A 26,723-nucleotide genomic window follows, 5' to 3' on the forward strand; every position below is an offset into this window, starting at 1 on the left:
ATTGGTAGGACCAATTTTAGCATTGCCAAAGAGATTGGCCCGGATTCACATACATTGGCGCATATTTATGCCGGCGTAGCGTATCGAATATACGCTACGCCGACGCAGCGCACAGAGGCAAGCACAGTATTCAGGAAGCCAGTGCTCCCACTCGCTCTCAAATACACGCTGGGTTTCCTCGGCGTAAGCCAGCGTAGGTGGAAGTGGGCGTGAGCCATGCTAATGAGGCGTGACCCCATGCAAATGATGGGCCAAGCTCCATAGAAGTACTTAAAACGAACGGCGCATGCGCCGTCTCGTGGACGCATCCCAGTGCGCATGCGCAGAATCACGCCGGAACTACTCCCTAAGATACGACGGATCACTGCCTACGACGTGAACGTAACCTACGCCCAGCCCTATTCACGTACTACGTAAACGACGTAAAATACGACGGCTCTGTTCCCTGGTCCATACCTTAGCATGAGTTGCGCCTCATATATGGGGAATAACTTTACGCCGGACGTACGACTTACGCAAACCGCGTATATTATGCGCCGGGCGCAACTACGTTCGTGAATCGGCGTATCTCCCTCATTTGCATATGTGCATAGAAAATCAATGGGAGTGGCAAATGCGCCCATTGTAAATATGCGCCCATGATACGACGGCGTAGGCAAGTTACGTCGGTCGTAGGAAGCCTGATTTTAGGCGTATCTCAGATTGTGGGCACGGCGCACAGATACGACGGCGCATAGTTACACTTACGCGGCGTATCTCGAAATACGTCGGCGTAAGTGCTTTGTGAATCCGGGCCATTGAGTTTTTTTATGGGTAGGGGGTGTAGGAATCACTCCCTAGGGTAACGTGACCAGATTTTTAAAATGAAATCCGGGGACATATTTTAATTTTTACTAGTAATGCCGGCAATCAGCGACTCTCTGCCCGCCGCCGCCGTCTCACAGCCTGTCAAGTCTTAGGCTCGATTCACACTAATGCGTTTTTTGGTGCATTTTGCAGAAATGCAGGGACATTTTTTAACATGGGTTCCTATGGAACATGTTTTTGGAAAGGGTCGGGGAGTTTTTTCCCCCGCAAAAAGCAGCGTTTTGTATGTAATAGAATTCAATGGACCCGCATCCAAAATGCAAGTACCGCGATTTTGCCATGTTTTTACTACGATATTGCCGCGATTTGCCGTTTGTGTTTTTTTAACCTGTTTATAGCTGGTTGTTGAAGGAAATGTAAAAAAAAAAAAAATTGCTGGCTAAAAAAAAAAAAAAAGTGCAAAATGCAAATCGCGGTAAAAACGCATGTCGAAAAAGGCAGCAAGCACCGCAAAAAGCTCTGCAAAAACGCTGAAAAGCAACATGCATATGTGTGAATCGAGCCTTAAAGGGGTTGTAAAGGTAACTGTTTTTTCACCTTAATGCATCCTATGCATTAAGGTGAAAAAACATCCGATGGTACCGGCCCCCCCAGCCTCACAGTGCCCATCAAAACACAGCCACTGTGCCCATCAATTGCAACCACTGTGCCCATCAAATGCAGCCACTGTGCCATCAATTGTCACCACTGTGCCATCAATTGTCACCACTGTGCCCAGCAATTGTCACCACTATGACATGCCATCAAACGCAGCCACTGTGCTATCAATTGTTACCACTGTGCCCAGCAATTGTCACCACTGTGCCATCAATTGTCACCACTGTGCCCAGCAATTGTCACCACTATTAGGCATGTGCAAAAGGGAAAAATTTGTTTCGTTTCGTTTTAATTCGTTATTTAATTAATTTCGTTAAGTTAGATTCGTTACATGTGTTAAATTCGTTTTCGGAATTCGTTCGTTTTCAACCGAATTTCGAAAAATCCGGTCGAATTCGAAAATATTTTGACCGTTTTCGAAAACAAATAGTCTCTTTTCGAATAGAATTTATTTTCGAATTCAATTCGAATTGTTTTTTTTTTTTTTTTTTTTCGAATTCCGATCGATTTTTTTTCTTTTTTTCGAATTTCGTCCGCGGGTTTTCGATTCGGAATCGAAAACGTTCGTTCAGATTCGGTAAATTCATTAATATTGCAATTCGGGAATTCGTATGCATCCGAATGTCCGAATAATGAAAAATGTGTCCGAATTTCGATTCGGAACGAAACGAAATGCACATGCCTAACCACTATGACATGCCATCAAACGCAGCCACTGTGCCATCAATTGTCACCACTGTGCCATCAATTGTCGCCACTGTGCCCAGCAATTGTCGCCACTGTGCCCATCAATTTTCGCCACTGTGCCATCAATTGTCACCACTGTGCCATGCAATTGTCGCCACTGTGCCCAGCAATTGTCGCCACTGTGCCCATCAATTGTCGTCACTGTGCCATCAATTGTAGCCATTGTGCCCAGCAATTGTCGCCACTGTGCCCAGCAATTTTCGCCACTGTTCCCTGTAAAATGCCCCCCCCCCCCCGCCTGGCACTTACCTTTCTGGGGTCAGCCATCCTGCTTCTACCGTCCCTCGATGTCTTCTTCTGCCCTTGATGACGCTTTAGCCAATCAGGCTACCGGTAACCAGAACCGGTGAACCTGATTGGCTGAGACGTCTGTCAGTCTTATCCAAGGAACGCACCCCCCGTGCATCCCTTGGATAAGCACCTGGAAGCCGGAGGGCTGTAATCAGAAAGCCTATCAGAGCCGCTGGCTATGATAGGCACTTCCACAGCCAACCAACTGCCATTATTCAAATGCCCGGCGCTCGCCAGGGGGCTGAATAGTCAGCGGCAGCGGCAATACATGAATGCAATGCATGAATCTATGTATTGTATACAGTGGCGGTGTGAGAGCGAGTGGGGGCAGCGCTCCGGCGCCCTCTATGGATGCACCACCACTGCCCTCCGCTCCGATCAGCACATGAAATGAAATACACCCCCCTAAGCTAGTAGGAGCAGTGGAGCGGGAGGGGGGCGGTGTAATTCAGATTTTTTTTTTTTTATTCTGCACTGGCTTTGAAATTACCCCAGCCCCTGTTTAAATCCAATCCGGGGACAAAACCCGGGGACAGACTTGAGTGTCCGGGGATGTCTGGTCACCCTATCCTAGGGCAATTTGGGGGTAGGGGGTAATGCACAAGGGGATATATGATTCAGGCTAGGTTCACACTGCTGCAAATTCAAAATCACTGTAAAATCGCGATTTTACTGCGATTTCCCACCTTCGTTTTTGCCGCAGACTATAGAGCTGAATTTGCATCGCACATGGATTAAACTCGCACAGGACCCTTTTTTCCCCGCAGCTTATATTCGCAACGGATTGATGTGAACGGCACTAATGTTAAACAATGTAATTTAAATGACTTGCGAATTTGAGAAATCGCAACGGCTCAAATTCGCAATAGAATTCGCCGCAGTGTGAACCTAGCCTCAGGCCTGGTTCACATCTATGCACTTTGTTTTTGATCTGTTTCTTCTTTTTGTGGTGCATTTTTTTGCACATGCGTTTTGCATTTTTTTAAACGCATAGTTTTTTTTTAAACACATCAAAAACGCACTCCTTGCGTTTTGCACAGCATGTCTGTTGAACCAAAAACGCACCGTGTTGAGCTTAAAAAAAAACGTCCCTCACCCTTTCCAAAAATGCATAGATGTGAACTTGGTCCATAGGAAACCATATTAACCACTTGCTGCATGTAAATATACGTCGGCAGAATGGCACGGCTGCGCAAAGGGACGTACCTGTACGTCCCTTTTGAATTCTCCCCTGCCGCGTGCTCGGTGAGCGTGCCCGCGGGTCCCGTGGACTCAATGTCTGCCGGGTGCCCGCGATCGTCTCACAGAGTGGCAGAACGGGGGGATGCCTATGTAAACAAGGCATTTCCCTGTTCTGCCTAGTGACAGGACACTGATCTACAGCTCCCTGTCATCGGAAGCAGTGATCAGTGTCGTGTCACTTGTAGCCCATCCCCCCACACAGTTAGAATCACTCCCTAGGACACACTTAACCCCTTCATCACCCCGTAGTGTTTAACCCCTTCCCTGCCAGTGTAATTTACACAATAGCCAGTGCATTTTTATGCACTGTTCGCTGTATAAATGACAATGTCCGGTGTGTCCGCCATAATGTTGCAGTCACGATAAAAATCGCTGATCGCCGCCATTACTAATAAAAAAAACATCAATTTTGTTTGTGTACATCGTCGCACGTAGGGAGACCACATTTCCAAACTGCCATTCAGGGACACCCCCCCTTCCCAAAAACCACAACACAGCTGGGGGGGTGGGTGCACGCGCAACACAGGAGCACTGAACATGCCCCCCAAAAAGCCCACCACATTGGGTATTGTGCCTCTGCAGGCCAGGACAAGTACTGTCAGTGAATAAAGCGGTGATGCGGCAGCTTTTTTTGGGGGGGGGGGGCATTGGATCAGTCCAGTGGGGGTGGCTGTGTCAGTTTCATTCCAGAACACTGTATTGACCTGGAATGAAGGTGCCTGGGACCTGGGACAGACCTGCAAAATGTGGGACTGTCCCGCGCCAGCCCAGGACACGTGGTCACCTTATGCCTCTTTTCCACTAAGCGGAATGGTTCAGTAAATTTGGAACGGTTTGAATGGACCGGTCTATTCTCGTGAGCGTTTCCACTGCAAATCGGACCATCAGGGACCATACAGGATTTAGACAAAATGCCTAGCGTGTCCACCAATCAGTGGAATGTATTGTAGCTCCGCCCTAATGGAACCGTTCCATTTTCTATGGCCCCACATCTGAAGCAAGACCCAGATTGGTGCAGTACGGTTCGGTTTTATGGCACACTTTCATAATGGGAAACACCCAAAATAGCGTACCGTACCGAACCGATCCACTCAGTGGAAACGAGGCATTAGTCGCACGACTGCGCAATTGTCAGTTAAAGTGAAGAGTGGCGAATCGCAAAAAAAAAGTGCTCTGGTCAGGAAGGGGGGTAAATTCTTCCGGGGCTGAAGTGGTTAATAATGGTAATCATAATATAAATACTACTAATAATAGAATACTACTAAACTAGTAATAATAATAATAAATATAAATACTACACAATGGCCCGGATTCACAGACACTGGCGCATATTAATGCCGCCGTAGCGTATGTCCTTTACGCTACGCCGACGCAGCGCAGAGAGGCAAGCACTGAATTCACAAAGCACTTCCTTCCAAAACTGCGCTGGGTTTCTCAGGCGTAAGCCGGCGTAAGTGGAAGTGGGCGTGAGCCATGCTAATGAGGCGTGACCCCATGCAAATGATGGGCTGAGTGCCAGACAGATACGTATCGCCAACTGCGCATGCGCCGTCCCGTGGACGCATCCCAGTGCGCATGCTCACAATCACGTCGGAACAACTGCCTAAGGCCCCATACACACGAGAGGATTTATCCGCGATACGGTCCACCGGACCGTTTCCGCGGATAAATCCTCTCGAGGATTTTGATCCGATGGAGTGTACTCACCATCGGATTGAAATCCGCGCCGAAATCCCATCGCGATGACGTGTCGCGCCTTCGCCGCGATGATGACGCGGCGACGTGTGCGACGCTGTCATATAAGGAATTCCACGCATGCGTCGAATCATTACGACGCATGCGGGGGATTGATTCGGACGGATTGATCCGGTGAGTCTGTACAGACCAGCGGATCAATCCGTTGAGATGGATTCAAGCGGATAGATTTTAAAGCATGTCTTCAAATTTTTATCCGCTGGTAATCCATCCCAGGGGATAAAAATCCGCGGAAACAGATCCGCTGGATCGTACACACCAGGGGATCTATCCGCTGGAGCCGGTCCGCGGATCAATTCCAGCGGATGGATCCTCTCGTGTGTATGGGGCCTTAGATAAGTCGGATCACTGCCTACGGCGTGAACATAACCTACGCCTAGTCATATTCACGTCCAACGTAAACTACGTAAAATACGATGGCTTGTGTTCCCTGGTGCAGCCCTTTGCATAGATGCTGCTGAGTTACACCTCCTTTATGGGGCATAACTTTACGCCGGATGTATGACTTTACGCGCACTGCGTCGGACGGACGCACGTTCGTGAATCGGCGTATCTCCCTCATTTGCATATGCGAATAGAATAGAAAATCAATGGGAGCGCCAAATACGGGAGCGCCAGCGTAAATATGCGCTCACTCTACTCCGGCGTAGGAAAGTTACGTCGGTGGGATGAAGCCTGTTTTCAGGCGTATCTAGTTTTGTGGGCAGGGCGCACAGATACGACGGCGCATATTTGCACTTACGCAGCGTATCTCGAGATACGTTGGCGCAAGTGCTTTGTGAATCCGGCCTGTTCTGCCTATGTGTTCATTTATGCATTGTTGACGATTGCACTTACATGTTCTAATGGCAGTCTGTACTGCTTTTCTTATATTATTTCTTTTTAAAAAACTTGAAAATAAACACCTTTATAAATATATATATATATATATATATACTAGCTGAATACCCGGCGTTGCCCGGTCTTCCTATCTTAACCTTTTGGGGAGGAAAATCATAGTAATATAAATATACCCATCTTTTATATAAGGGTGTAGGTAAGGGTTAATGTAACTGTCATATATTTTTATTTGGCATATAAGTAATATGTGTAGCAGGTATTATTGAAATATCTCCAGGCGTACAGAAGTTATGTGGGAACATACATTTCCCATTGATTTGCATGGGACTTTAAACAAAAACCCCGACCCTCACAAATTGCGGTAGTTAAGGGATAAATTAACTATCCTATAGTTTAAGTGGACATATAAGTAACATGTGACCAAGTGTTATGGAAATATCTACAGCCGTTTGGAAGTTATGAAGTAACATGTATTTCCCATAGAGTTGAATGGGACTTTAAAGGAAAACCCCGACCATGGCAAATGGGGGTGGGTAAGGGTTAAACCACCTATCCTATGTTTGTTGCTGACATATAAGTAACATGTGTGCCAAGTTTCATGTTAATATCTTTAGCCGTTTGGACGTGATGCTGGAACATACATACATACATACATACATACATACACACACACACACGTTGAGTTTTATATATATATAGATAGATATATCTATATATATATATATATATATATATATATATATATAGATAGATAGATAGATAGATAGATAGATAGATAGATATATATATATATATATATATATATATATATATATATATAAATACTACAAATAATAATTCTCATAAAATGTATAATAATACTAGTTATAACAACACAAATATGTCTACCACCCAATATAAGTAATATTGTATTTCTCCAATTCTCCTGTGTCGCCTTTCCCCCCTCCGGCCAGCAGGGGTCTCTGCAGCGTCGCGATCCCGGAAGTCCCTTCACTAGCGGCCGCCCCGTGCGAAACGCTTATCCATCCAGCACCGGAAGCGGGAGGTCCTTTCTATTCCGACGCAGCCATGGTGAGAAGTCTCGTCTGTGTCTCCGGCCTCCTAAATCCGGCTCCATCCTCGGTGACGGCGGCCTGTGTGTGTCGGCCGGCCGTGCGGGGATGTAGCGCGGGCCCCGGCGGGGAGTAGGAGGCCTGTATTGGGGGTGTGTGTGGGCTCTGGGAGGGGGAGGAAGGCCTGTGGAGGGGATCCCTTTAGGCCGCAGCTGGATGGGGAAGGGAGAGAGTCCTGTATTGTATTGGAGGGGCTGTATTATAACACTGGGCTCAGGAACTTGTTTATAAGTGACATTCCCTGGAGGTGAATCTTCCTGGTTGTTATAGGAGGGATTCTCCAGCAGAGAATGTTGGAGTCTCTCTCTCTGTCTCGTCTGTGTGTGTCTCTCTATATATAGAGAGAGATATATATCTATGTATATCTCTATTTCTCTATCGCTCTCTCACAGCGGTTGTATATTGGTAATTGTGATTAGAGGACCTGTCATTATCATGTTCCCCTGTAGGGGGTGCTCATCAGTCACCCCAATGGGCCGTGTTTTCCTCTATCACATGTGCCTGCTGGTGTGTGTTGGGATGAGGCTGTAATAAACTTGTTGCACTTTCTTTTCTTTCTTTCTTTTTTTTTCCTTCTAAACTTTATTGAACTGTCACAAAATGACACTTTTTGTTCCATGTGTTTTGCCCCATGGTGTGTGTGCTGTGCTTATGTTTGGCTGCGTTTTTGTGTCAGAGGTGCATGACGAGTCGCACTAGTGGAAATCCGGTGTAGTGTCGCAGTCTGCTGCCTATCGTAGAATGCTGCGGAAGTCACGTGGCGGCCAACTGCGAGTGCGATGCGCGTTCCCAAAACGGGAGTGCGATGCGCGTTCCCAAAGCGGGAGTGCGATGCGCGTTCCCAAAGCGGGAGTGCGATGCGCGTTCCCAAAGCGGGAGTGCGATGCGCGTTCCCAAAGCGGGAGTGCGATGCGCGTTCCCAAAGCGGGAGTGCGATGCGCGTTCCCAAAGCGGGAGTGCGATGCGCGTTCCCAAAGCGGGAGTGCGATGCGCGTTCCCAAAGCGGGAGTGCGATGCGCGTTCCCAAAGCGGGAGTGCGATGCGCGTTCCCAAAGCGGGAGTGCGATGCGCGTTCCCAAAGCGGGAGTGCGATGCGCGTTCCCAAAGCGGGAGTGCGATGCGCGTTCCCAAAGCGGGAGTGCGATGCGCGTTCCCAAAGCGGGAGTGCGATGCGCGTTCCCAAAGCGGGAGTGCGATGCGCGTTCCCAAAGCGGGAGTGCGATGCGCGTTCCCAAAGCGGGAGTGCGATGCGCGTTCCCAAAGCGGGAGTGCGATGCGCGTTCCCAAAGCGGGAGTGCGATGCGCGTTCCCAAAGCGGGAGTGCGATGCGCGTTCCCAAAGCGGGAGTGCGATGCGCGTTCCCAAAGCGGGAGTGCGATGCGCGTTCCCAAAGCGGGAGTGCGATGCGCGTTCCCAAAGCGGGAGTGCGATGCGCGTTCCCAAAGCGGGAGTGCGATGCGCGTTCCCAAAGCGGGAGTGCGATGCGCGTTCCCAAAGCGGGAGTGCGATGCGCGTTCCCAAAGCGGGAGTGCGATGCGCGTTCCCAAAGCGGGAGTGCGATGCGCGTTCCCAAAGCGGGAGTGCGATGCGCGTTCCCAAAGCGGGAGTGCGATGCGCGTTCCCAAAGCGGGAGTGCGATGCGCGTTCCCAAAGCGGGAGTGCGATGCGCGTTCCCAAAGCGGGAGTGCGATGCGCGTTCCCAAAGCGGGAGTGCGATGCGCGTTCCCAAAGCGGGAGTGCGATGCGCGTTCCCAAAGCGGGAGTGCGATGCGCGTTCCCAAAGCGGGAGTGCGATGCGCGTTCCCAAAGCGGGAGTGCGATGCGCGTTCCCAAAGCGGGAGTGCGATGCGGTTTACGACAGTACACACCAGCGAACCCGGCATTCAGGGCGACGTGGAATTAGAGGAAAGTGGCTAAGGAAAAAGCCTGGATGCCGACCGAGGTTTCACTGGTGTGTACTGTCGCAAATCCATTGGAACGCATCGCGCATGCGCAGTTGGCCGCCACGTGACTTCGGCAGCATTCTACGATAGGCAGCAGAGTGACAATACACCGGCCTTAAACTCCATTCACACGTGTGCAACTTTTCATGCAGCTTTGGACATCAAAGTTGCATGACAAGTCCCCCCCCCTCAATGTTTTCCAATGATATCCATTCATGTATGTGACTTAAACCTTTCACACTTGTGCGACTCGTCCTGCCACTGCAAAGTTGCAGGGCGAGTTGCACCCTCATCATTTTTGACGAGTACCCTTCATACCTGTGCGACTTCAGAGTCGTCCCTGCACTACTTTGGTCTGAGGCGAGTTGAGGTCCATAGGGCCACTTTCACACCTGTCGGTGCGACTTGAAGACGAACAGATATGAATGTTTCTTATTGGAGATCATGGGGGTAAGACTTGTCATGCGACTGATGTGCAACTTTTCTTGTGATTTTTGGACATCAGAGTTGCATGGCAAGTCGCACGCCATAATTTCCAATGAGTACCGTTCCTATATGTGTATCTTGAAGTCACACCGACTTCATAGTCCCTGTACTACTTTGGTCCCGACTTTGCGAGTTGAGGTCCATGAGACCCCTTTCACACCTGTGCGACTTTTCTTGTGACTTTGGACATCAGAGTCGCATGACAAGTCTTACCCCCATGATTTCTAACGAGTACTGTTCATATATGTGCATCTTGAAGTCACACCGACTTCAAAATAGTCCCTGCACTGCTTTGGTCTGACTGATGCGAGTTGAGGTCCATAAGGCCCCTTTCACAATTGTCCAAAGTCACAAGAAAAGTTGCACAGGTGTGAAAGGGGCCTTATGGACCTCAACTAGCATCAAAGTCAGACCAAAGTAGTACAGGGACCATGAAGTCGGTGTGCCTTCAAGATGCACATATATGAACGGTACTCATTGGAAATGATGGAATGCGACTCTGATGTGCAACTTTCCTTGTGACTTTGGACATCAGTCGCATGATAAGTCTTACCCGCATGATCTCCAATAAGAAACATTCTTATCTGTTCGTCTTCAAGTCGCACCGACTTCAAAATAATCCCTGCACTACTTTGGTGTGACTTTGATGCCAATAGAAGTCTATACACCAAGTTTACAGTCATTCCCGAAAATTTCAAGTCGCACAAGTGTGAAAGGGGCTGCAGCAACTTCATGCACTCCTTTGGTCTGACTTTGATGCAGCTTGAGGACCATAGCTTCAATGTTAACCCGCAGAAGTTGCATGAAGTTGTACCTGGGTGTTTACAATGCAACAGTTGTCCATGATCGCTGGTCTAAGTTGTATCCGAGTCGCACCCATCCAAAGTCGGTGCAGCTTTGGAGTGGTACAAGTGTCCCTGCAGCCTTCCTTCCTCATTAAAGGGGTTGTAAAGGTTCGTTTTTTTTATTTTCTAAACGGGTTCCCTTAAAGCGGATGTCCGCTGAAAAAAAAATATTAAAAGCCAGCAGCTACAAATACTGCAGCTGCTGACTTTTTAAAATTTGGACACTTACCTGTCCTGGAGTCCAGCGCCGTCCGCAGCAGAGGACGCGCGATCGCTCATCACTCTGCTGCCCCCCCGCCATCCACGGTGAGGGAACCAGGAAGTGAAGCGCTCCGGCTTCACTACCCGGTTCCCTATGGCGCGAGTCGCACTATGCCTGCCGATTGGCTCCCGCTGTGCTCTGGGAGCCGAGTGTTCCCAGAACACAAACGGGGGGGACGGGAGGTGATGTCCTGCCCGCAGTCTGTGGCCGGAAGTGGGTGCAAATACCTGTCTTTAGATGGGTATCTGCACCCCCCTCCCCCTGAAAGGTGTCAAATGTGACACCGGAGGGGGGGAGGGTTCCGATCAGCGTGAGTTCCACTTTAGGGTGGAGCTCCGCTTTAAGCTAGTGCATTGTTGGTTCACTTACCTTTTCCTTCCATTTGCCTTCTAAATGTTTTTTTTCCTTGTCTGAATTTCTCACTTCCTGATCCTCCTCAGTAAGCTTGCCCCCATCATCCGAGACGTTCTGGCTGGGGGGGGTTAGTCAACGTGCTCACCCCCCCTCTCTTGACCACAGCGTCTCCCCGCAGCGATGTAGTCCCAAGACGGGGGGTGAGCACGCTAACTATCCCCGAGCCAGAACGTCTCGGATGATGGGGGCAAGCTTACTGAGGAGGATCAGGAAGTGAGAAATTCAGACAAGGAAAAAAAACATTTAGAAGGGAAATGGAAGGAAAAGGTAAGTGAACAACAATGCACTAGCTTAAAGGAACCAATTTAGAAAATAAAAAACAAACCTTTACAACCCCTTTAAGCTTGGAAAATGAAAGCTAGAAGCTGTTTGGTTGCCTTGCACAGCTCCCCCGGTGTTGATAAATTCCCCTCAGCGTGTGAAGGTTGTGTTCTGGTGGAGGGGCACAGGCTGGTGGTAGTTGCACCTCCTTCGGGTGAGATTGTACGGCTGGGATACTCTAGTTTGGAGTTGGGGTTCCAGGAGGTCCTCACCACCAACTTGTATCTCCAAGGCCAGAATGTTGGGATAGTTTGGTGGCACATGATGTAGATTTAGCCCCGTGTCACCCTGGAGACTTTGCTGCAGTTCCTTTGTTGCTTGGAGAAAAGTTGTAGTCAAAATCTATATTTTTTATTTTTTTATCTCAATTTGTTGCAAAGTCCTCATTCATATAGGTATACCTACCTGTACACCCATGCAATGGGCCATGTGTACATGCAGGCATGTCTGTTGGGACGGGGCGCCTGCTCCCTTTGACAGCTGCAGAGACGGGTTCAGAGACGCATGCGCACAGCTGTTATGTTGGAACCAGCAAGCGTGTCTGTGCAGCTGCTGCATCCCAATAGACATGAATGGGGCCTTTCTGCGAATGGGGCCTTGGCGGCGCTGCTCTGTGTCCCGGCACTAGAGATTTATAACCGCATTGTAATTGCAGTTGCAAATCTCCAGAGATAATGAGCGGAGGGAATTGTCGCAACCACAAATTCCTCATTGAGAGCTGAAGAAGCGACATGTAAGAGGTGAAAGATCTTCAGTCTGGGTGAATGTGACTAACGGGACATAGATTAGGTTTTCTATGAAGTACAATTGATCTTGATGTGTTTTATAACGATTGTCTTTCTCTCTCTCCAAGGCTCGTGGACCCAAGAAGCACTTGAAGCGCGTCGCTGCTCCCAAGCACTGGATGCTGGATAAGCTGACAGGTGTCTTTGTAAGTATGGGGTAGATTTAAGGGGTGTTCAACATGCATCCCAGTCATCTCAGGCCTTTACCCTATCCTGCCGGCTCTGGCGTCCCTTTAAAAAGTTCCAAATACCAGGGAAGGTTGGCTGATCATGTAGTCACTGTGATTGGCTGTCACTGTGGTCACATGATCAGGAGTTGGTGATGCTGGTTGTCCATAACTAGTCGGGATTAAGAGCTGTCGTCCTGTTCTTTGAGTATGCTCAGTACAGAAACCTCAGCTGCCCAGTGTACACCTGCAGAGTGGGGATATTGGAGCTCCCCTTATACCTCCACACATGTTGGGGAGAAATAAACCTGAACTGGATTACATCCTTTTAATTACTGTTTCCAGCATCTCAGTGCTGCTGATCTCCTGCAAACCACTTCTGTCCACATGCACTCACTTCTTGCTGCACATCATTGCTTCAGACCAGCTTCCCGATGGTGACAACTGTCTACACCATGGGTGCTCAACCTGGGGCCCTCCAGCTGTTCTGGAACTAAAAATCCCATGAGGCATTGCAAGGCTGGCAGTTACAAGGTTGACTCCCAAAGCCAGAGGCATGATGGGACTTGTAGTTCAGAAATGGCTGGAGGGCCACAGGTTGAGCACCCATGGTTTACACGGCAGACACGGCAGTTGTTCATGGGCAGCACAGTGGCTAAGTGATTGGCACTTCCCTCTAGAAGTACTAGGGTTGTCGGTTCAGGTCCATAGGCACTACCGGCTTGGACTTTGTATGTCTGTCCATCCCCCCCCCCCCCCCCCCACACACACACACACACACACACACACACACACACACACACACACACACACACACACACACACACACACACACACACAACAAAGACATGCTAGTAGATTAATTTGCTCCTGTCTAGATTGGCCCTAGTATGTGTACAGAGTTGGGGACCTTAGATGGTAAGCTTGAGGGCAGGACTTAATGTACACCCACCGACCACTTTATTGGGTACATCTGTTGAATTGTTTGGTAACACCAATTGCTAATCAGCCAATCACATGACCTTAGTGCATTTAGGCATCTACACGTGAAGACAACTTGCTGAAGTTCAAATTGAGGGAAGGAAGAAAGGGGATTTAAATGACTTTGAATGTGGCATGATTGTTTGTGCCAGACAGACTGGTCTGAGTATTTCTGGGATTTTCACACACCCATCTCTGGTTTGTGTAATGATTGGGGGACTGAACGTCCCCTTTAATCGGGTTTAGATCTGCTTTAAATCAAAGTTGACATGTATTGCACTACAGGCAAGATGATATAAGGAAAATCTTTGGTACAGCTTTACAAATGCATTGTGTTGCTCAAAACATGACTTACAATCTCCTCTCCCCTGCAGGCTCCACGTCCGTCCACTGGTCCCCACAAGCTTAGAGAGTGTCTTCCTCTGATCATCTTTCTGAGGAACAGGCTGAAGTACGCTCTGACCGGGGATGAGGTGAAGAAAATCTGCATGCAGCGTTTCATTAAGATCGATGGCAAAGTCCGCACAGACATTACATACCCAGCCGGGTTCATGGGTGAGTACAACAGGCACTCCATTTCTAGCTTGGGCAGCCTTAAAGGGCAGGACATAGTCCAACTTGCACCCGGGGGGTGGTTGGTTATGAAGGGGTGGCCGCACACAGATTAGTTGCATTCAGAGCAAAAAACAAATGATCTGTTAAAGCAGTTGTAAGCCCTCATCAAAAAACGGACAGAATGATCTCGTGTGCACTGCATACTAACTCATTATGAAATGCTTGCCTTGGAACGAAGAGCTACGCACCGCCTCCTGGTCACTGCTGAGGGAGCCGACATGTTTCCTTAACATTTCTTCTGGGTTTGCGGCTCCGGTGCTGTGAGTGGCCAGAGCCGCAATGACGTCGCTCCCGCACATGCTCACGAGTCCTCCATTCTAGCAAGGAGCTCTGATTATCCAGCAGCATCCGTCGGTCCTTCAGAGCGCATGCGTCGCTGACGTACATGACAGTACATGTCTAGAAGATATTCATTTAATTTACAGGTTACCTGTAGGTAAAAATGTGCAAGAGGAGGATGCAACCTCTTTAAGCTGGCCAAAGGTGGATTGATATTTGTCCAGTTTAGCAAGGACTGGACAAATTTCAAGTCTATGCACATTTTTGTTCTCAATGCCAGAGAAGAGAAATCTATGGCCAGCTTTAGAGGGATGATCTCATTGGGTTTCCTGCTGCTCCTTTGTTCACTCGTGAACAAGTTTTCAAACCTTTAGACCCCTGTCACACTGAGTTTTTCAGACGGTACAGCGCTAAACATAGCGCCTAAATACCGCCTGAAACTCCTGCCCAGCCTTCTCAATGTGAAAGCCCTGCACTGGCAGGAGAGAAAAAAATCTCCTGCAAGCAGCATCTTTGGAGCGGTGTGTATACTGCTCCTTCACTGCTCCTTCCCATTAAAAACAATGGGAAACCGCGGTACTACGCATTGCGGGCAGTTTTCCATAGTGTGACCAGAGAAATACCATAGTAACACTGTACCACTCTGGGGAGTTGATCAGGATTTTTTTTTTTCATACTATGATTGCTTATAGCAGTGAATTTCACTGCTAAAAGCAAATATTTTTACCGAATGACAGTGTGTGTATAGACGGTGTATTATGATTAGCTGTGATTGGCCACAGGTTATCACATGGTAAAAATTAGCTGTGATTGGCCCTGTCTGTACCATGTGAACACTGTGACCAATTACAGGTAGCAACACAGTTGGTCCTAATGGCATTGAAAAGGAAGCCAGAACAATGGGGGTTCCTGCCTGAATATTGTGGTTTTTTTTTTTTACAATGTCCTGGGCAGCAAGCAGTTAAAAAGCATCATTATCCAATAGATAATCTAGTACAGTTCTGATTGCCAATTGGTACGTCACTTTGTGTTTTGCTCTTGGAATGGTGTTGAATACGTCAGTTTCTGGCGCGCTTCTTGAGACTTCTCTGCGTGTGACTAATACACAGCAATCTGCTTTACTTTACAGATGTCATCAGCATTGACAAAACCGGAGAATACTTCCGTCTGGTGTACGATACTAAAGGGCGCTTCGCAGTGCACAGGATCACAGCTGAGGAGTCCAAGGTAAAAATCTGAGTGTTTTGTAGGCAAGTGTGTTCAACATCAGAGCAAGTCTCTTCTTGGGGGGGGGGGGGGGGGGTCTGGGCTCCTTTTTCACAGGTGCCTCCGTTTTGTGGGATCCGCTTGCTCAACAGGGGATTGGTCCTCTGAGCAAGCTGTCTCTACTCACTGAGCGGAGAGGAACCCAGTCCCACTCTTATGTATTTAAAGATCGGATGAAATCCTACCGCCTGTCTGTTTTCATCCGAATATAGCCGATCCGCCAAGTGGATGCAAAATAGACCTCCATTTGTCTGGATTTTGCGGGCAGGATCAGATAATGGTGGGGGTCAGTGAATGTGTCTTGACTAGGGGTGCAACGGATCAAAAAAACTCACGGATCGGATCGATCCTCGGATCAGCAAAAAAAAAAAAAATATTAAATGTACACATCAGATTCCCCCATCAGAGCCCCCATACATCGGATTGCCCCATCTCCCCCACTTCTGTAATATCCATGTAGTAATCTTGCTTCATTTTTTGGTATTTTTACATAATTAATATCCATCTGTAGTCTCCCTGTGTATCATTTTGATTGGTAGTGTGCTTTAAGTCTTGGTGGTTGGAAATCAGCACAAACTATGCAGAACTACAAGTTACATATAGTTACAAGTCCCAGCAGCCAGAAAGCAGCAGCACATTATGGAATTACCCAAGCTTTTCTATGAAACTTCTAGTCTCCCAAGTAAGGCCTGCAGCCATGAGTACCTTTGTGACCTCACTGAAGTAGCCGTTGAATAGTCTGAAATTTTTCAGCCTAAACCGTGCAGATGTCTGGATTTATTCTTGTACAGAAACGTATGTGCTACCGGTACCTGTGTTGGCGGCGGCGCTGAGCGCAGGCATCTGTGTATGTTCTCAGAACCACTAGCAGGGAGGGAGGGGTGATTACGTCAGCGCGCACCTAAGCAGCCGCTGCCGGGTATACCAAGATGGCCGACCGCTCCAGAGCTAGGCCGAAGCCGCGGCCTTTCCTAAGGCTGAGGCAGCGCTCTGCAGATCGCGTTGTGTGCCGATCTGAACAGGTCGACCCGTTCGGATCACGGATCGATCACGATCCGTTTGCACCCCTAGTCTTGACATCGTTGCATCGTAGGGTTGAATTGAGTGTTTTATCGGGCCCGCCTGAAAAACGGACAGGTGATTTCTGATCTCATGTGTTTGTGTTTTACGTACAAATGGCCCAATTGTGTGAATTTTTACCGGCGTTCCTATGTATGGGATCCCTCCTAGATCAGTGATTCTCCTCTCCCGTCCTCAGGACCCACAAACAGGCCAGGTCTGCAAGAGAACTGAAATACATCACAGGTGATATCATTTGCTGCTCAGTGATTGCAGTATTCTAGTCTGCATCTTCCCAATGTAATACATAAAATCTGGCCTGTTAGTGGATCCTGAGGACATGAGTGGAGAACCACTGCTCTAGTAACCTGAAATCACTGCAGCAATCATTGCTAGTCCAGTGATCTCCATTTGCGTCCTGTTGCATTTTGAATGCAGGTTGACACCCTCTGGGCACCATTCGGAAAATGCTTTGCTTTTTCTCAGTGAATGCAAAACACTCTGGATAAGGCAGAGAGCACAATGTCGCCTCTCCATCTCATCCAATTAAAACGATTTGCATTCATTGAGAAAATTCTAAAAATCCCTGGCACCTTGTCCAAGTGGCTGACCTCCCGTGTTCTGTGCTGAGCAGCCACCCTGCTGCCCACAGATCACTGAAGTAATGGTGTCTAGTTCAGTGATTTGCAGCTTCTAGAGGGATCTCTCAGGTATGGTGTATATACATTGATCTAAGCTGGACTAACATAACGATGTAAAAAATATCCTTATCTGGGATTCATCTTTAAATACAGTGCATCCAGGAAGTATTCACAGCGCTTCACTTTTCCCCCATCTTGTTGGCCTTATTCCAAAATGGATTACATTTCTTTCCTCAATTCTTCAATCCATCCTCATGGGGTGGAGTTTATTGCTGGGAAAAGCTGTAGATACCAAACAAAGCAGCTGGTTACTAACAATGTTACATTTTTATCTTTTTAGTACAAACTGTGCAAAGTCAGAAAAACTTGGGTGGGAACAAAAGGAATCCCCCATCTGGTGACCCATGACGCCCGTACCATCCGCTACCCAGATCCATTGATCAAGGTCAACGACACTGTTCAGATCGACTTGGAAACTGGCAAGATTACAGACTTTATCAAGTTTGATACTGGTAGGTGCAATGTGTGTCCTAGGCTGACTTGTAGAAATGTTTAAAGTGACTTCATGTCATATCGGCTTTGTCAGCCTGCTTTGTAGCTGGGAAGACGGCGAACTGCTGCAGCTTGGTTGGTTGCTGCCAATATCGATGAGTTTTTTTTTTTTTTTTTTTTTTCCCAATACCTTTTCGACATCCATAAAAGCTTGCAGATGGCTATACTTAAATAAACATTGCAGCTTGCAAGTGGTTTACAAAGGATAACCATAAGGCTAAAGCCATCGGCCACAGCTTTATTTTCAGGCGTCAATCGTCTTTCGCATGAAGAAGCTAATTCGCCACGGGATCGCTTTTAGAAGCAATGGGAAAGGTTGTCCGCTTGCCGTTGTTTCTCTGGCCTACTGCTTTTACCTGCGAGGACAGGAAACAATCCGATGGTTCATGCGGCTGGCCATAGAGATGAACAGAGACCAAATCATCTCTGATCACCTCTATGATCTTGGACGTCACTTCCGGTGTTCTGCCAAAATCTCCAACCTCATCTCTTCTGGTGACTCCAGCAGCAATTGCAGTTTTCGACATCTTGGCTGTTTTCACAGAGCACCGGCAGCGTATATGCTACAGTACACAGTATGAGTGGACATTGTTGGTCTTTCCCGCTAGTAACGAACATGGCTGCCTCCAAGGCCGTGACAACTGTTTTTTTTTTTACTCGTCTTGTTCCGTACTGTATACACTGCCGGTGCTCTGTGAACGGCCAAGTCAACGAAATCTGCAATTGCTGGAGTCACTGGAAGTGACAGGTTGGAGTTTTTGGCAAGTTGGCTGTTTTTGAAGCGATGTCGCTCCAGTCCTCCAAGATCAGAGACTATCTGGTCTGTTCATCTCCATGGCCAGCCGCACGAACCATTGGTTTATTTCCAGGGCTCACTGGTAAAATCAATAAGCCAGAAAAACACCGGCAAGTGGACAATTTTTTTTTTTTTTTTTGGGGTGGGCAAGAGGAGAGATTTAGTGCATGCGCATACACACACCACACCTAGTGGTATGGCTGCAAATGTTAGCCCAAGGGCAATAATTCTAGTGATGGACCCCCTCTGTAAATTTATAAGTTGTCACCTATGGAGATTGAGTATCAGTTTGTCGCCATTCCTTGACCATGCGCAATTTTAAAGCATGACATGTTTGGTATCAATTTACTCGGCATAGCATCTTTTATATTTAACCAAAAATTGGGTTAGCAATGTTTTTTGCAATAAAATTCATTAGTGTATTTATTTATTTATTTTCAAGAAAATTGTTTGAAAAACTGATGTGCAAATACAGTGTGACATAAAAAAATGCTATCATTGCTATTTTATTCTCTATGGTCTCTGCTAAAAAAAATATATATATAATGTTAAGGGGGTTCCAAGTAATTTGTCTATCAAATACAGATTGTTACATGTAAACAAAGTGCTCTTCAAGTAGTTAATCTTCTTAACCTTTTCTCTAGCTAATGTCTGCATGGTGACTGGAGGTGCCAACTTGGGTCGTATTGGTGTCATCACCAACAGGGAGAGGCACCCAGGCTCATTCGATGTGGTCCACGTGAAGGATGCCAACGGCAACAGCTTTGCCACCAGGCTTTCCAATATTTTCGTCATTGGCAAGGTAAGTTACCCCTTGATTTGTCGTACATCTGTAGGGTTCATGCTAAGCGTTTACTTTTGGTGGTTTTGCAAGACTTATGTGATCATCTTGCCAGCTGTATAGGGTTCAGATTAGCATGCATATTCCTTGTGGGTCCCAGTCTGACTATTGGCGGTTTCCATGGTCTCAGCCAAATTCTCAGCTGAATTGTTGGGTAATTTTTTGGGGGGTGCTGCAGGGCAAACATGCTTGAACCCCTAGACCTGCAGTCGGTATCTTTCGGGTACTGACAGGTGCACTTTATCATCTCTGGTGGTTACCCTTCTATTAAAACTTGGTGGTCATTGGTTACTTCATTGTATATACGGCATGGTTAGGTGTGTACGGCATAGTCAGTAAATGAGGTCATTCCTTTGGCTGCAGCATCTGCTTTCTATTCCCCTCGGCTGTAGTGTGACCACGCTGTTCAGTTTTGTTGCATATCTAAATATTTTCCTCCAGTGTGAAGAGATTGTTGCTGGCAGCATTTAGCTGGGTGTGTCGGATTACTCGTGCGGGGTTGGAGTGATTTTGTATAATCTGGAAAGTGGGGATTTTGTACCATTTAACCACTTAATGTCTGAAAATGTCATGGCACTCTAGCACATTATGAAATGCTTATCTTGGATTGAAGCCCTCCAGTGTGTGTTCTGTCACCACTGACATGGCTTCTAACTTCTTCTGGGTTTGCGGGCCGCAGCAGCTTGAATGGCCGAACCGTGATGACATCACTCGCACACGTGCGTTGAACTCACGGCACAGCGCTCTGAAGGAATACCTTCGGAGCGAATACGCCAATGTTGCCTTCTGTTAAAAGAATATTTTGTAAATGGGTACATATTCACAAGATATTCATTTTTAAAATCTGTGTCACAATCGGATCACAACGCACAAAATTTCTGTTTGGTTTTTTAAGAAAATTCTTTTGAAATTTGACCCATGTATGGCCAGCCTTGGATAAAATGGCTCTGATCAATACCATATCATTATATTTTTGATTTAAAGCGGAGTTCCACGCTTTAAGCACTCCTCACCCCCTTGCATGTAATTTTTCTTGGGGGGGGGGGGGGGGGACTTCCTGTCCCACTTCCTCTTTCCACCCAGGGGCCCCCCCGGCGACTTTTCTTCTCACCTTAGGCGACCCCTCCCTTTAGACGATCTCCAGCGACTCATGAAGGCTCCCAGGAGAGATCACCTGTCCATAGAGTGCAGCGCGACTCGCGCATTCGCAGTGTGTGCCCGGCCGGGAAGCCAAAAGCTGTCACAGCCGTGTGTCCCCCCCACTATAAATGGGGGAGCGGAGCTCCGGGCGGCCGTGTCGCTGGACTGTGGAGCTGGTTTAGTGTCGAAAGTCAGCAGCTACACTTTTTGTAGCTGCTGACTTTTTGTAGCTGCTGACTTTTTGTAGCTGCTGACTTTTTATAAACACTAAAAGGCTGGAACTCCCCTTTAAATCTGCCGAGCAAAGGAAAACATGGCCTTTTGGGGGTACTTGAGCACTGAGGTTAAGAACCATCGACCGGGGAATCTGGGTGGTTTAGACCAGTGGTCATCAACCCTGTCCTCAGGGCCCACTAACAGGCCAGGTTTTATGTATTTCCTTGGGGAGATGCAGACTAGAATACTGCAATCACTGAGCAGCAAATGATATCACCTGTCATGAATTTCAGTTATCTTGCAAACCTGGCCTGTTAGTGGGCCCTGAGGACAGGGTTGATGACCACTGGTTTAGACCAAAAACTAGGTCTCAACGCGTTCATGGGTAAAGAGCAGGGATATCATTCACCCAGGTGAGCTCGAAAACCTTGGGTCCCCCACCGACTCTGGACTACCCCCCCCTCCCCCACTTGTGCATTCTTGCTCCCTGGGGCACTTGTGCGTGTAGCCTTTTGGCTTCATTGCTGGGTCCCTACTGGGCAATGCGCCAATGGCTCAACAGAAGAGGGGGCCAAGCTGCTGATGCAATTTGCTGGGGGTACAGGGTACCTGTAAAAATGGGTACCTGCTTCCCCCCCCCCCCCCCTCCAAAAGGTGCCAAATGTGGTGGTATCGGATAAGTGGAAGTTCTTCTTAAAGAATGTCTGACTTCAGGACTCCTGAATAAGCTCAGTTACTGCTTATGATTATATGAAGACTTAAATGTCCTTAGATTGGCCGCCACAGGTTTACTTTGGCTTTGCTGTTGTATCGCCTCCTTCCCACCGGTTTTAACTCCTTGAAGCTCACAGCGGTGTGCATTGCTCGCGTTTGCAGGACGCTTTCAGAGCTATGCCTGCCAAAGGCGATTTCTACAGCAGAATGAGTGCTGTAGATTATGAGAGTAGCAGTTGCGCTTAAAGCCACTTCTCATCCACGTGTGACCGAGTACTCTGCCGACTAGTAGATAATCGCTGACTTGGCTGTGTCAAGAACCCACATTTCTCTTCCGTTCATGGACGGACACAGCAGAAATTGACCTTTGGGTTATCTACCTTCCTTTCCGGAGATGACTAGGCAGAAAAAAACAGGAAGAATTTGAGATGTACCCCTTGTACTCGCGTTTGTTTTATGTTGTATTTTGCTACTACCTGTTGGTAAAATGTTACTCATCTCTGTAAGGCTGTGATTTCAGTACTTTTTTTTTCCATTCATTTTACAGGGTAACAAGCCATGGATCTCCTTGCCACGTGGAAAGGGTATCCGTCTCACCATCGCTGAGGAGAGAGACAAGAGACTGGCAGCCAAGCAGACCAGCGGTTAATCTCGACCAACGTTCTCTACCTTTATTAAATAAAACTCTGTTCTGGAGGTCTGTGTGTCCGGACTGGTTTTTATGCTGTATGGCAGTATTTGATGGTCACTCTGGTATTGCAACTGCAGGTGGGGAAAGGGTGAAATGTCGTCATTGATCTGTTCCTTCCCCACGGCGCCTTTCAGGAAGATCACATGATGGGCTCCTCCCCCTACCGGAAACGCCAAGGGTAAAAGCTCCCCGCCAGCTACTGCCCCTCAGTTCTTGTTTTCTGCAGTCCTCCAGGCATGTGAACAGCAATTCATTTATTATTTTAAGTACCCTTTTCATCCCTGGGAGGTACCTGGAAATGCCTCTGGTGGGTCAACAGGTGAGGTAGTCAGAGAGAGGTTAGCCGATGTTGGGTTCACTGTAGGCTACAGCAGTGCTTCTTAACCCTGTCCTCCGAGTACCCCCAACAGGCCATGTTTTGGGAATTTCTCTTGGATAAAATAGCTGTGCAAAATACCAAGCCATTGACTCCGATTTGAAGCACCTGTGCAAGATAAAGGAAAACATGCAAACATGTCCTGTTGGTGGGTACTTGAGGACAGGGTTAAGAACCAATGGGCTACACCATCCCTCCCTGTTGTGCTACTTTATGCCTTCACTACTGCTGATATGGCAAAGCTTGCACAAGAGTGGGGAGCTCTGGCAGCTGTATCTCCAGGGCTCCTTAGTTGGATGTGGGCACCCATGCCTGCACCCAGGTCTCCAGCCAGTCTGTGTGGGCAGTCCACATCCTCATGAAAGCACTCAGACCAAATAAGAGGCAGTTGCTCACATGTCCCTTCACACTCAGTCATCAATTGGCAATACGGGGACACTGGTCAGGGAATGCTCATCTGCCGAAATGCTGTCGCTTTACCCAAAAAAGACCAACCAAGGGGGAGCTTAAGGACATTATTGGTAGGATTGGATATTGACAAAATAAGTTGATGTGTTTATGCCCTCCTGAGATTTAGTGCATGGCATTCTAGATGAATGGGCTACCTTAAAGCAAAAAAGCGCCTGCTTGCAAAATCTCCTGTAGCGCTGGTATTTCTTCCCACTAACCTCCGCTACTGCAGGAGATGATGGTGAAGTAGGGGCTGGAGGAAGAGACCACAATGCTTAGCAGGGGGATCCAGAATCTGACATTCAGAGTTGTTTGGGTCCTCTGGGCACTCTTGAAGAAAGTGAAGATCAATGGTTGGGAGTACAAGTAGTAAAGGTATAACCTCTACTTTACAATTTGTTTAATCAAAGAAACCAAGTCTATAAATAGGATTGTATTGTTCCTTAACAGCTTGCCGACTGTATAACCTAGATATACAGCAGCAAGGTGGCCATGCTGTGTCAGATCATGTACCTAATACAGCCCTCAAATGCCACTTGCTTTTTTTTTTTGAGGGCTGGCGAGTGTGGGCTGCCTAGGAGTAAGGGGGCGAGCACCGCCGGCAGCCTAGATTGTATGGGAGCCGTTCTCCCAGCAGCAATCGTAGAGGAAGAGCTGCTGCTCCCGAGGTTGATTAGAGCGCTGTGGGACATAACGGCTTTAATTTCAATAGCTGTGTGTGTTCCCTGCTGTGCGCTGTCATATACAGCCGCTCCTCTTTGATGGACAGATCACCCGTTCGATCCTGGGGTAGGTGATCTGTCATAGTTCTCAGTCAAGGGGGGGGAAAGGCTGTATATGACAGCACATGGTGGGAAACGCACGGCTATTGAAATTAAAGCTGTTATGTCCCCCAGCGCTCTAAGCAGCCAGGCGGCGGCTCCCCGGCACCGGTGGACACGGATAAAGTTGTTAAATGTTTTTTTATGCAGAATCAAGTTAAAAAAATATTAAGAGTCGGTTCACACTGGGGCGACACGACTTCCAGCACGACTTGACTTTCAGAGGCGACTCCGACACGACTTGAGCATGAACCACAGGGCGATCTGCGACGATTTACAACACGACTTGAAGTCGTCTCCAGGAGACTTTTCAGTGGCCAATCAAACAATCAGCTCTAGGGGAGGGAGGGGTTTGCCTGAGAAATGTATGTTATCTTCCTGGAAAGTCGCTTCAGTTAAGACAGTGATCAGACTTGGAGGCGACTTCCATTGAAATCAATGGGTACAAATCGCCTACAAGTCGGATTGAAGTAGTACAGGAACTTCTTTTGAAGTCGGAGCGACTCGAGTCGTGTGTATTAACACCGCTACCATTCACTTGCATTGTTTTTCTCTACAGCGCGACTTGGGACGACTTGAGGCGACTTCAAGTCACCCCAGTGTGAACCGGCTCTAAGTGTAATTTCATGATTTGAGGGTGTTTAGGGGTGGAATTAGGAGTTGGGCAAGGTAGGGGTTGGGCAGGGCAAGTAAGCATTGAGGCCTGGCTAGTAGCTCAGGCCTAGTACATGATCTGGCCTTTCTGGGTAGGGGGGGCATGGGCTGCCAGCGACCCGGCTGTGCTCTGACTACACAGCAAATACCAATCAGCGGGTTCCAGCTGATGGATTACCCTTGGCACATTCCGATCGTCCGGGAAAAAAACAAGACATCTCTGTCCTGTCAGTGGGGAAGTAGTGGGTGTTTTTTTCCCTGTAAAGCAGAAAATATAATCCGTGGCTTCCCTTGGTAAAAGCAGAAAACGCAGGACACAAAACACTGGCTAGGCACACTGGTAGTAAACTCTGTACTACCACTTATACCTACAGGTAAGCCTATAAGGTACTGTGAACATCTCCTAAACTTGCATCGTTTAGTAGAGAATGCACGCAGCCAATGAGATATCGGCAAATGTGCTCTGATGGTCCCGTGACTTGTCCTCAATGTTCCACTATGGGGGAAGTTCCTTCACTGACTGCGCAGGCGCAAACTTCCCGACGGAAATCTCTAAACCTCGCCCGGCATCCAGGCTCATTCTTTAACATCCCCGTGGATTGGAGAATGTTAAAAAAAGAGCCAGGAGGCCGAGCAAGCCGTCCGAGCGCAGTGATGCTGACTGGCCACTTTCCTCTAAGTCCACGTCGCCCTGGATGCCGGCCGCCGTTCGGGGATTTCCGTCAGCAAGTTTGCACCTGCGCAGTGCTTGAAGGAACTTTCCCGATAGCTGGAACCATCTCTGCGCATCAGTTCGCGCATGCGCTGGAACTTCCATGATACATGGAACCAGCACGGCAGATCACCGGCTTACAGAGCCCGACCTTCGGATCCTGTGCTGGAAATGGCGTCTCCTGTCTGCAATGTGTGCAAGTGATGTCATCACAGGTCCAGCCAATCGCATAGCCGGAGCTTGCGAACCTGGAAGACAGACCGGTCCAAACATAATATTCCCCACGCGCATGTACCTGAAAACATCTGTAGTAATGCAGCGATCAGTGGTGAGCAGTGTCCCTCGCACATGGCGCATTACCAATCGGGGTAAAGAGCCGATGACGCAGCTCTTTACCATGTGATCAGCGGTGTCCCAACACAGCTGATTACATGTAAACAAATGGCGGTTATCGGCATTTCCTTTCTTCAGCGCTGTTGCGTGCCTGGTATTTTTGAAGTGGTTAAAAATAAAAATGATTTGTAGTAGCCATTCTCAACTAGGGTTCTTCTTGAGGATGCTTGGGGGTTCCTTAAGTTTTAGCTGATTGACCTCCCATTTGATGGGGCCTGCATAACGCTGGGAACCTGTTCCAGGACCCTACTGATCTTTTTTAGTGGTCCATTCTGTCCAGGAACCACCACTGTAGATGGGGCTTTCTTGCCACCAAAAAAAAAAAATTCTGAGGTTCTCAAAGACCTGAAAACAATTTCAAGGGATCATCTGGGGCTAAAAGGTTGGGAGAGCTCAGTACACCTTTTATGTGTTGATGCCTTTTTTTTTTTTTTGGTGCTGATTATTCATTTCAGTTGAGTTATTTTGCAGGTTGATGCAATATTTTTCAATGGAAAATAAGCCCGGCCTGAGGGGACAATTTAATAGAGCAGCAGGGTACCCATAACCTCCTAGCCCATACATGATACAAAAATCAATACCCTCATTTTCTTCAGGGATGAGCTTGATGTTCAGGTTGAACATAAGTTTGACTTGAACGTCGGGTGTTTGCAGGGTGCCTTTGGCCAATCGTGGCTCGGGGGTGGACTAAATCCATGCCCCACACTATATGAGACTGCTCACACGGCGGCCTTGTGTAGTGTTTTTGTGGACCAAGCGATAGCTTGAGTTAGATTACGCAGGTAGGTTATTCAGTTAGTGGCCGTGTATTTGATTTTATACACACTCTAATATATATGCTCTGCATTTAGC

General features: G+C 47.8%; 1 protein-coding gene across 1 annotated transcript; it reads left to right on the forward strand.

The window, feature by feature from the left end:
* Window positions 1–7,278: 7,278 nt before the first annotated feature.
* Window positions 7,279–22,470, forward strand: RPS4X (ribosomal protein S4 X-linked). Its single transcript, XM_040322823.1, has 7 exons — window positions 7,279–7,410; window positions 12,576–12,653; window positions 14,030–14,210; window positions 15,679–15,776; window positions 17,856–18,027; window positions 19,508–19,665; window positions 22,322–22,470. The coding sequence occupies exons 1-7, from the start codon at window positions 7,408–7,410 to the stop codon at window positions 22,421–22,423; spliced, it is 792 nt and encodes a 263-aa protein (XP_040178757.1). The 5' UTR covers window positions 7,279–7,407; the 3' UTR covers window positions 22,424–22,470.
* The last annotated feature ends 4,253 nt before the right edge of the window (window positions 22,471–26,723 follow it).

The sequence above is a fragment of the Rana temporaria genome, chromosome 9 (assembly GCF_905171775.1).
Source record: "Rana temporaria chromosome 9, aRanTem1.1, whole genome shotgun sequence".
Classification (NCBI taxonomy): Eukaryota; Metazoa; Chordata; class Amphibia; order Anura; family Ranidae; genus Rana; species Rana temporaria.